General features: G+C 38.9%; 1 protein-coding gene across 5 annotated transcripts in view; it reads left to right on the top strand.

Annotated features, from left to right (window-relative positions):
• Positions 1-12,457, top strand: part of CAMTA1 (calmodulin binding transcription activator 1) — a 2,249,809-nt gene that overhangs the window by 1,247,256 nt on the left and 990,096 nt on the right. For all 5 annotated transcript variants that reach the window (XM_073656516.1, XM_073656517.1, XM_073656515.1 and 2 more), the window contains exon 5: positions 6,204-6,275. In XM_073656516.1, coding sequence (XP_073512617.1) covers positions 6,204-6,275 — 72 coding nt within the window. The remainder of the gene's footprint in view (positions 1-6,203; positions 6,276-12,457) is intronic.

Here is a 12,457-nt window from a genome sequence, read left to right as displayed (position 1 = left end):
CATTGACCGTTTCATATAACGTAACACCAAGAATTAACATCACATCAGCAGCATGCGTTCTTCAATCAGACTCTAGAGGATTTAATTCATCGCACACTCAAATGTTGAGAATGCAACTATTTTTACTTTGATGATGAGGTCATATGGAGTCCCTGTATCGTCAGGGTGTAGGTCCCAAGAGAGATTGTGCCATTCATTGGTGGTGTGGAGGAGTATAGCGGCGCTCCTGCGCCTTGCTTTGGCCGCTATACCCCTCCACACCACCAATGAATGGCACAATCTCTCTTGGGACCTACACCCTGACGATACAGGGACTCCATATGACCGCATGATCCACGTGGCCCCACACCACTATTGGACCTGGTTGAGCTCTCCTCTTTCCTGGACTTTAGTCCTATTTTCAGACTCTAAACAGTTTCAAACCACCCATACAATAAGCGACTAAATGATTAAGGCCGAAATTGTGCCCGAAACATCTTACCACTGTCGCCCTGCACCTCGGTTTGAATAAATTGTCTGTTTATTAATAAATGTATTTTGCATTCACAACATTTGAGTGTGTGATGAATTAAATCCTCTACAGTTAAGGGGCACTCGCTGCCTATTACATCAGCACCTCCACTTCTGACAGAGTGCACGCAAATTATTATTTTGAACTTCAATCAGACTCAACGGAAAATTTCATCGAATCCGGTGGCGTTACTGCTTTCCAAGAACCCCTCTCACATTTGTATTCAGTCTTACATTTTCATTTCCAACGGTGTGACACACATGTAGTCATGTTATGATTGGACAAGTACGTCAAAAGCCATGTCCCATCTGTCAGATCTATCTAATGGTTGGATACAAAGCTTCACATTTCCTTTCATCTGAAAGATTAATTTTGTAGAGCAAAACCAAGACACACAGCAAAGATCCTTACATATTAATTTACGGAATCCTTCACAATAGCGCTCCTGGTTGACATTGTCAGTATGAATGGAAAAAGTGATGGATATAAGACGTGAATTAATGCACAGTGTATGGTGTAGACCTTGTCCATGTTCTCAGGATGGGATTTTCTGTGTTATTTCAGTGTGCATTGCTCTTATTGAGCCTGATTTATAACAATTCCAAGTACTGGACTGAGCTTCTCTGACAAGTCCTCAAGGGGAACGAAATTCTCTTGGGATGATTCCACTTGCTACTCTATTTTTACTTTGATGATGAGTAAACAGTTTACTCTTGTTAATATGTCAGAGTCCTTGGAGATACCCTCTGCAGAATATAGAGGATGATAAAATATAGTGTGCCATATGTTCATTTGTATACGTCAAGGAGTTGACTCTTTTTGTTCTGCTCGGAGTAATGCTTACTTTTCATTACATAATAATGGTAGATCTGGATTATTCAGAAGGTAGTTTACCTATTGAGTAAACTTCTAGAAATCCTGCAAAATACATACAAATATTACAATAATAATTACCCTGTGTAATCCAACTTCTATTCTTGCTAGTAAGTGTACTTAATCGTTGATGCCTAAAAATATTGGAAATTGCTATTAAATCCTATAAACATTCCTTTTGTGATCAGAACAATTTTTTCATATATATTTTCCTATCTTTAATGAAAAAAATAGTGAATTTCTGCCTCTTTTACCTATGCATTTGCAGTTACATAATATTTGCAGAATATATTTAGAAGAGAACTACAAGATAATTCGTAAAGTTGGCACATTTTAAATATCCTACTTCTGAGATGATAGAGGAGAATTGCAAGTCTGCAAACTTCTTCAGGCAGAGTAGGAAGCAGCCACAGAGCACCACTCACTACAGAGGAGCCGGCACATCCATATATTACATGGTCAGCCCATTCATTTTAATGGTAAAACATTTGTTATGCTTTATTTAATCACCGATAACTTTCTAAGAAAAATAAATACTGTGTTTTCAGATTATAAGACACACTTTTTTCCCCCCAAATTTGGGAGGAAAATAGGCGTCTTATAATCTGAATGTAGCTTACCAGGGAAAGGGCCGCGGCGGTGTAGCAGAGTCATAGAAGGCAGTGTCACCACTACAGGAATCCGGTGGCAGGAGTGGGACAATGATGTGGGCCATGGGCTGAGAAAGGGGGTGTTCTGGCGGTGGGCTTCATGAAAATGTCAGCGATGCAGGCAGGAGCAGAGTCCCTGCTATACACATTCGTCTCCCGGCGGTACTTACTGACATGTTCCCTTTTTGATTAGAGGGAACTTGTTACCAGGTTTCCCCATATAAGGTACAGCCAGCACCTATAAGCCCTCTGTTACAGCTCTCTAGTAAGCTGTATATACCGTATGTCTTCAATACCTTACGCAAGGCACAAAAAGACCTTTTATTATACTCATAGATTGTGCCATCTGGTTTGATGGGCGTCTCTGGTCTTGATCTGGTGTCACCTCTCTTCTTGTGATTCCTTGCTTCATGTGGATGAAGCGTCATACGTCATCCACACAGTGTCCTCCATCGCGCAGGCGCACTTCTCTCTGCCTGCTTAGAGCAAAGCACTATAGTGCGCATGCGCCGGTTATATCTACGGGTCCTCAGCGCTCTTTGGCCTTCCCGGTGTATGCGTAGTACAGTACTTTGATCTGCCCTCAGCAGAGTAGAGAGAAGTGTGCCTGCGAAGGAGCGAGGTGGAGGACATTGTGTGGATGAAATTAAACACATCATCCACATGAAGCACAGAAGGAGGAGGGTGATCGTAAGAAGAGAAGAGGCACCAGATCAAGACTACAGATGCCCATAGGACCGGACCGCACCATCTGTGAGTATAATAAAAGCTATTGTTTGTGCCTTGCATAGGGAATTGGGGGACTTACATACAGCTTATTATTATGCTGTAACAGAGAGCTTAAAGGTGCTGGCTCTACTTTATATGGGGAAAACCTGATGACAGATTCTCTTTAAACTTGCATCATGGGGAACATTTCAGTGGTACAGTCTGTGCTTTACTTATTTTTAGACATACTTTTTATCAAAAATGGATTTATCTTAATCAAATAGCTTTAAATGGTCACTGTCCTTTCAACAAAATCTAGTATAAATTAACAGTACAAGTGAAAATCAGACACTTTGTCATATATTTTATCATAGAAATCTTCTTCTTTCTCCACTTATGAGACACTTCTTCCTTCCCCTTCACTTTCTGATCTCATCTTCTACTCTGGAAAACCACTTAAATCTGTCTTGGTCATAGCAAGAAGACTTTGAGCACATCAAGGTGCCAGGTTACACAGAATATGGAAGTCTATGAAAAGGGGAAGGCAGAGGAGTGAGGAACAGGGTGAGAAAACAAGCAGGGGCAGAGACAGGCAGATCTTGCTGCAGTTTTTGAGTGAGTTTGCTTATCTTAGAGCTGGACTCACAGCCACACAGCTCAGTGGGGCTATATATTGCCCTCTATGCAGTTGATGCTGCTGCTGCTACTACTGAACAATGTGTTTAACAGAGGAAAAAAACAGGAATCCCTCTCTTTGTGAAGTGCTGTGTATGGGAGACATCATAGCAAATTGTCTCCTCCGATTAGTTCAGAAAAAAATTTAAATTAGAAATAGAGACTGTAGAGGAGAAATTGGTTAAAAATGCAGAATACACATTATAAAATGACCAGAAAAGGTGTTAGTCCTAGTGTACATACACAACAGTTTATACTGAAAAGTTACCTTAAGTAACTTAAGGTACTGTGCTTTACCTTTGTTGGCCTTGAGTCCTGGGTCATTACATTGTACGTCAATGTTTCAATCGGGGGTAATTAATTTTGCAGAAATTTGCAACTTTTTGTGATTTTACCCCATTTACAACACTTTTAAAATGTGGATGGGAAAGTGGACAGAGGATAGATTTATGAATTAAAACATTTTAAAAAGTAGCAAACAAAAATCACAATTCTCGCTTCAGTAGGGTGATGTGATAAAAATGGAAGCAATGGCTCTGGGCAGAAGTGTTTTATGAAAAAAAAATGCACCAATACATCAAACATTGTGCAATACTGATACATTTGACACAAATAAAGGCAACACAGTCCCAATCAAATCTTACTTCCAAAATCCCCCTCTTACTAACCCCCCCATTGTTTCTAATTGTTAATTTTAAAGAAAAAAAGTGTAAAAAATTGAATTTGATCTCGCAGTTAGTAATGATTTTTTTGATCCTTTTTTTTTATATGCACAATATAATAGACATGTAGAGAATTTAGATTGGGTTTGGTTTTACCGTCGCTCTTTGATTCTGCTCTGATCTTCATTTACAATTTACTGAAGCTAAGAGCTTGTACATTTTACTTCGTTAAACACGAAATGTGAATTTTTTTTTTTGCCTTTTGCATACCCAAAAGACAAGCAGCTCGAAAAACCACCTTGAGTTACAACATCATTAAATGACTAATGATCATGTAGCACAAAGCATCTATATTTTCACAAATCATTTTAATGTCTGAGAGAAAGGCAAAAACACCTTGCGCAATTAAATGTAAAATAAAAAAATAGGAAAAAGGCGCGACGTGAAACTCTGCTGGAGAGAATTATTTACCCTGAGCAAAGCAATAGAATGAGGAATGCCAGCCATGATTAATGATTTTTCTGCACAAAATTTGAAAAGCCAAGTTTCTTCAACTAGAAGTTTGATCTGGACTGTAAGTTTGAAAATCTGCAGGGAAATCGAGCCAGGGAGCTCGAAAAGGGCAGTAGTTCAATAACTTCACTGCCTATGATGAGAAATATATCCGTGTCATAAATTTGAGCTGCCACCTACATCTAATATTGAAGGTCATGACTTTCTTTTGGATAAACTTAGAAGTACAACATGGCACAAAAACATATTTTTAGTACATAGATGTATGTCATACATTGGTTGGTATAAAAGTAGGAAAAAAATGCCTAAAAGGAAATTACGTCATCGCATTGCGAATTTTGAAGAGAAAGAACATTAAGCACCTGGACCATAATGAAAAATTTGTAATAGGACCACCCAACAATTATCTGAATTTAATGCCACTGGTTTCTTCATATGGAGCAGATGGACCTCTAAGGTCTCTTAGGTTCCGATGAAAAATTATTTAACCCTAGTAGTTGCAATGCTTCTAAAATTTGTGAATTTTCTTCTGTTATTGTCAACATGGATAAAAAAAAAATAAAGGTTGTCACTTTAATACGCCCATTTCTCTTCTCAAATAAGGGAACTCTATTGTCATTCTGGTTGTGAACTCCCAAAAAATAACTGTGGTTTTCTAAAAAGAATTTGTCTCCAAAGCCTTCTTCTCTGCTTATTGAATATGTCCCAAGGGGATAGTACATTACACAGGTGGTAAAAAGACACCTATATCATGCTTCATTGAGGTTGGAACCTCAGCACCACAAAAGAAAATGAGACTGTGGGTCTTGTTACACTGCAGCAAGACCCACAGTCTCATTTTCTTTTTTGGTGCCGAGGTTTCAACCTCAATAAGTCTGGAGCGCGAGTCCCTTCCTCAAGCACACAATTCTTGCAAAAGGACAGTGTTCCGGTCTTTCTCCTTCTATATCATGCTCCACCCATGAGGATCCTGCACCATGCGATTCGTTGCAGGATATAATATGAAAACCTAACTTTCTCTTTGTTTTACTTTGGACTAATAGTATTTTATTTGCTTTTTTTTTATTCTAGCGTCTATATGGCCTGAATTTTTTTATATGGAACAGATGGACTTTTAAGGCCCCTTAGGTTCCCGGTGCAAAGTTATTTAACCCTAGTAGTTATAATTTTGCAAAAACTTGTTAATTTTCCTCTTTAACTGTCAGCATGGTTTAAAAAAAACAAAAATAAAAATAAAGGTTGTCACTTCAATTTGCCCATTTTTCTTCATAAGTAAGGGAACTATGTCATCACTTTGGTTGTGAACCCCTCAAAAATAGCTGTGGCTTTCTAAAAATAATTTGGCTCCAGTGTGAGGTTAGCTTTGATAAAAAAAAATGGCCTTGTCCTCTACTTATTGTATATGTCCCAAGGGAATAGTCCATGACAAAGAGGGTAAAAAGACACCTGTATCATGCTCCACCCAGGAGGACCCTGCACCAGGTATTATACAGTGTATTGGAATAATAATAGCTAGAATGTGGTTGATTGCAACATATAATATGGAAACTTTACTTTCTCTTCGTTCTACTTTGGATTAATAATATTTTCTGTCTTTTTGCTTTATTCTAGTGTCTTTATGGCTGCTATGTTCATTCGTCCATCATCCCAACTTTCCACAGAAGGTGTTACTGGCTTCTACAGGTAAGAACAATTGGATTATTTTCTGCTGATGAGTTTGGACCAGGATAACGGTTGGTTGCTATAGGTTGGCATCGGACGCTGGCTTGTTTTTGGATATTTTGCAGGTTTAGTTTGTTTACTCTTATTAGAGAGTTTGACTTTGAAACACATTGTGCATTGATTATATTGAGGTTTTGTGGATACTTTTCATGCTTAGTAATATATTGTTGTGATAATAGTGTGGTAGGTAGAATATATCTTTGGAAATTTTTACAAATGTTTGTCTCTTTTGTGTAATGGATTTGTATTCATTGTATACAACTATAACAACTATTTTGTAAATCAGAATACTTTAGTATAATTAATCTATGATGTCAGAGTTTTAAGTGATGTCATACTTTGGATTAATCTGCAGTCTATCACAAGTCTACCACTTAGATAATAGGTGCGCCACAGTTGCAGTTTGGAATCAATTTTAGTCTTTGCTGGTTATTATTCCCTGTCCATGTCAGGCACACCGAAAACAACTTAATGAACTGTTGCAATAAACTGAAATATGTGTTTGTTTGTTTTTATTTTATTTCCTGCATAATTTAGTAATAGCATTATACCTTCTAAAATGATAATTTTGTTAATGTTCCTTTTCTCTTAAATGTAACTGGATACAATAAATTATTAATAATACTCCATTATGATTATCTTTTCCAATTTAGACTTTGTTGAAATAGCTTTTTTTTTTACTATTGTTGCCCCTAAGTGGTCATTACATCTTCTGCTCTCCTGTCTCCTTGCTTAATGCTTTCCAGGGGACATTGCTCTTCCTCTTGATAGACAGTCCGAACCATCGGCATTATTGCACCCAAACGGTGTGCTCTCCGATGTTGCACGCAGAAAGAGCTTCGCCTTTACAGCTTTGATGAAGCGCATGGGCACTGAAGCTGGCCAGATCCATGAATGCAGGCAGCTTCAGAGCAGTGCTTACAAGCTCTATAGTAAAGAACATATAAGCACTGCACTCCTTGTCTAAGAGAATGGCTACCATTTTTAATAACAAGTAAATTGCAAAGTTGCTTGTTTTTACAAGCACTTTCCAATTATATACATTTATGATTATGAAAATGACCCTTTAAAGAGGACCTTTCACTGGATTTTTTTACATTCTTAACTGAGCACCTCCTCCAATTGTCATTGCTCCAATGATTGTGGATTAATTTTTGTTTATTCTTCTCTGCTCTTCTGTTCTAAAGTTATGGCCCCAGTAATAAAGATGCAATTTTTTCCCTTCATCAAACAGAACTTCTCTGTGGGTGTTTGCTTTTTCCCTCTATGACAAGGTCATGTTTTGATTGGCCAGAGTCATAGTGTCACGGGTGTGTCAGGTGTGACAGACAGTCGCTCTGGATCTGGCTGTAAAAGGTCACTGCACTTGGCATTGCAGACACCTTCTTGATCCTCTCATATCTGTACTATAGTTATATCCTTCTTCCTTTAGGACACAGCAGCGACCTCCACCTTCTGCTGCTGATTGACACACCCTTGCTTGGTTGTTAAAAACTCTCAGTTTCTTCAGAGTGTCGCCAGTGATACTTCTGTGTACCTCTATGCAGACTTGGAGTACAGGCAGTTGGCTAGTCCCATCTTTGCTGCCCTTGGAGGACAGTTGGCGTTATCGCTCTGGTGTCTGCTCAAGCTCACAGAAAATGTCATAGCTATCTTCTGGCTCAATGTGTTCTCATGAGATTATACTTGTACATTTAAATTAACTAACTCCTTCAATTAAGCGGCTCAACTGATTCTGGACAAGTTTTCATTATTTTGGTGTGCCCCTCCAATACAAAGCTATGCCCCCAGAAATAAAGATGCAAAATTTATCTTCCATCCAATTGGGCGTATACCACAGAACTTTTCTGTGGGCATTTGCTTTTCCCTCTATGATGCATCCATGTTTTGATTGACCAGTGTCATAGAGGGCAAAAAGATTTGCTTTATGTGAATATGCTGAGAACTCCATATTTGCATCATCCCTTCCTGCTATTGGAGTGTAGGAGCATGGGAGAGCAGAAGCGCAGGAGAGCTGGAGCAACAGACCTGCCTGTGTTACAGGTGATGCACTGTGTTGCTTTTCTGCTGTGCCCTTGTTCTCCAGCGCTGTTGTTCTCCTGTGCTCATGCTCTGGTGCTCCCATAGAAGTAAGGGACGTGACAACTTCAGAGTTCCCACCAGGACATGCTTAGCCGAGCTGCAGCTGTGATCTTCTCTGCAGACATTTGTTTTTTCCCCTCTATGACAAGGTCATGTTTTGATTGGTCAGCATTACAGATGAGCAGATTTGGCAAAATTAATTAAAATTTGCCTGATTGCACTGATTTTCAGGGGAAATACGATTTGGAGCAAAATTATTTTCTGCAACTTGAATGTCCCTTATTATGTTGTGGGGTCTATCCAGACCCCAGAGTATTATAAACATAAGATGTAAAAAATAAAAAAAATCCTTGAACTCTTCTTACCATTCACCACTCCAGCACCTCCACTCCTTACTATCCTCCATCCGGTCCTGAGCACACATCTTCCTTTTACCGCTGTGAACGCTGAAGTGCCAGGCCTCTTCACGCTAGGCTGGGACTTCCAGCCTTGAAAAGAACCCGGACCATTCTGCGCATTCATGCGTGCGTAAGGTCACGGCACACGTCAAGGCATCATGACCTTACACATGCATGCGCAAAACCATCCGAGGGCTCATTAGAGCTGGAATTCCCGGCCTAGCATGAAGAGGACTGAGATTTCAGCACTCATGACAACAATAAGATGTGATGAGGACAAGATGGGGGACAGTGAGAAGTGGAGGGGACAAAGAGGTGAGCAGTAAGGTGAGTATAAGTATTTATTTTTATTTTTAACCTTTTGATGACCCTTTATGGTGCATCAAAATGGTGACTAGCCGGCCACCATTTTGTTGATTCAGTGCGGTAGCGAATTACAAAAAAAAAAATCTGGATTTTGCCAAATGAACATTTTTAAAAAATATGAGTAGAAATCAATTCCACTCCAATAAATTCTCATCTCCTTGTCAGCATCATAGAAGTGAAAAAGCAAAAAGCCAACAGAGAAGTCCTGTGGTACACACATAGTTGGTTGAAAGGAAAATTTGCATTCTTATTATTAGGGGGGCATAACTTTGGAACAAAGAGGCAAAGAAAAAATATATTATTCCAGAATCAGTGGAATAACAGCAATTGGATGAGGAACTCACTTTAAATGAAAGAATACAGCGAAAAGTCCTCTTTAAGTAAATAAAAAATAAAAAACTTATTTCATGTTTCATTGAAAAAAAAACAATAATTTCATTATTTATGAACAACAGCATCTGAGATACCAAGTCTCAGGATAAGAAGGCACATATGTTATAAATAAGTTAAACTATTCAATCTTTATTATAAATCCATATTAAAAAATGTGATTAAAAAACAAGCTGGGATTTCCCAGATGAAGCGAACTAATAACATACAGGTCTTTAATATCAAAATATATGTACTGAAGATGACAAAAATAATGCACATGAAAGAGTGTTAAAAAATAAAAGTGTACAGATGGTAACTAAAGTGCTCACAGCAGAACTATATGTATAAATAAATGAAAAAGTTCTGCTGTTTGGTTAGTTCTAGTTTTAAATCATTGAGCTGCATAAATGATGGAAAACTAGCCAAACATCGGAACTTTCTCCAAATATAGAGGCACTTGCACTTTAATTTATTTATATGTATAGTTCTGCCGTGAGCACTTTATTTACCATCTGTACACTTTTATTTTTTATATGTCCATTATTTTTGTCACCTTCAGTATATATACTTTGATGTTAAAGACCTGTTTGTTATTAGTTCGCTACATCTGGGAAATCCCTGCTTGTTTTTTAATTCAAATTTTTAATATGGATTTATAATAAAAATTTAATTTTTTTACTTATTTATAATATATGTGCCTTCCTATCCTGAAACTTGGTATCTCGGATGGTGTTGTTCTTTGATATCTTGAAGGTTTATGTATCTACCTTTGTGACTAAGTGTGTTTACTAATTTCATTATTTGTATCTTATTTTTATTGAAAAGTTGAATCAGTTCAATCTACTCTATCTATCTATCTATCTATCTATCTATCTATCATCTATATATCTATCATCTATCTATCTGTCATCTATCTATCTATCTATCATCTATCTATCTATTATCTATTATCTATCTATCTATCTATCATCTATCTATCTATTATCTATCTATCTATCTATCTATCTATCTATCTATCTATCTATCTATCTATTATCTTATCTGTCTATCCATTTATATACAGTGCTCAGCATGCATAAGAACACCCCAACAAATTCTTCAGAAAACCTTTTAGTTTCAATTCAGAATCAACATTGTTTATGGAATGTCGTCCTAAAAAATACTCTCATAAATTTGAGCCATTGATAGCAAACATGATTTGTTATTTTGCACACCCAAAAAGTAATTTTCCTAACAAAATTAATTCATGTTGCAAAAATTAGTACACCCCAATGAAAGTCTTAAGAGCAAAGCTAAAGTTTAGCCTACAAAAATATAATTAACAAGAAATATTCCACAAATAAGTCCAATTATCCATTAAACAGGTGTCCAGCAGACAGTTGACTATAAAAGGGTGTTTCGTTAACAAAGAAAACCCCTTTCTATTTCATGCAGTCAGCAATGGCTCCACATGGAAGAGAACTGTCACAAGAACAAAGAAAGAAAATAATTTATTTACACACGAAAGGAGAAGGCTACAAAAAATCGTCATTTTGTACCAAAACTGATACAAAAATGTAACAAAGATGGGACTGCAACCATCTCACAGAGGAGTCCAGATCAATCACACCTAAATAGGAGCATCTTTTGATGAGAAGGACTGAAGAAAATCGATATGCAGGATCACTGCAGTTAGCTAAAGTAGTAGAAAGCCAAACCCGGGTGAGTGTTTTACGTGACACAATATGGCCTTCACGGAAGAGGAATGGCATGCATGGGTGTTGTTCACGAAGGAAGCCTCTCCTGAAGCTCCTGCAGATAAAAGCCACCTACAATTTTCCAGGGCCCATGCTGAAAAATATGAAGACTACTAGGACTCTATACTCTAGAGCAGGGGTCTCAAACTCGGCTGGGTATATGGGCCGCACATGGAAAAAATTTGAATTTGGGGGGCCGCATTCTTTGTTCAATGTGACATTTTTAGTGATACCATTTTTTTTGTATACACCTTTTGAACATTTTTGCCGTGTTTATTTTTTTATGGCTTGGGTTGTTATGGATGTGGCGATAATAAACGTGCACTTTTTTGTGTTTACTTTAGTTTACATATAAAACAGCATTTTTAGTGCCCAATATTTTTTCATGCTTTATTTTATTTTTTATTTTTTTTACAATTTTATTTCCCCCAATTGGCCACATACAGTAATATTGTCTTACAATTAGCATCATATAGTAATAATGGAAAACATCTTGTACTAATGTGCCCCATCCAGGTCCCCATCCTGTGGCTATGTGCTCCATCCAGGTCCCCATCCTGTGGCTATGTGCCCCATCCAGGTCCCCATCCTGTGGCTATGTGCCCCATCCAGGTCCCCATCCTGTGGCAACGTTCCCCATCCTGGCGCCCATCTTGTACTAATGTGCCTCATCCAGGTCCCCATCTTGGGGCAATGTGCCCCATCCAGGTCCCCATCCTGTGGCTATGTGCCCCATCCAGGTCCCCATCCTGTGGCTATGTGCCCCATCCAGGTCCCCATCCTGTGGCAACGTTCCCCATCCTGGCGCCCATCTTGTACTAATGTGCCTCATCCAGGTCCCCATCTTGGGGCAATGTGCCCCATCCAGGTCCCCATCCTGTGGCTATGTGCCCCATCCAGGTCCCCATCCTGTGGCTATGTGCCCCATCCAGGTCCCCATCTTGTGGCTCTGTGCCCCATCCAGGTCCCCATCTTGTGGCTATGTGCCCCATCCAGGTCCCCTCTTGTGGCTATGTGCCCCATCCAGGTCCCCATCTTGTGGCTATGTGCCCCATCCAGGACCCCATCCTGTGGCTATGTTCCCCATCCAGGTCCCCATCTTGTGGCTATGTGCCCCATCCAGGTCCCCATCCTGTGGCTATGTGCCCCATCCAGGTCCCCATCCTGTGGCTATGTGCCCCATCCAGGT

Source organism: Phyllobates terribilis, unplaced genomic scaffold (genome assembly GCF_046119375.1).
Source record: "Phyllobates terribilis strain yellow unplaced genomic scaffold, ASM4611937v1 Scaffold_12__6_contigs__length_324123572, whole genome shotgun sequence".
In the NCBI taxonomy this organism is placed as follows: Eukaryota; Metazoa; Chordata; class Amphibia; order Anura; family Dendrobatidae; genus Phyllobates; species Phyllobates terribilis.
This window is presented reverse-complemented; position numbering and strand designations above follow the sequence as displayed.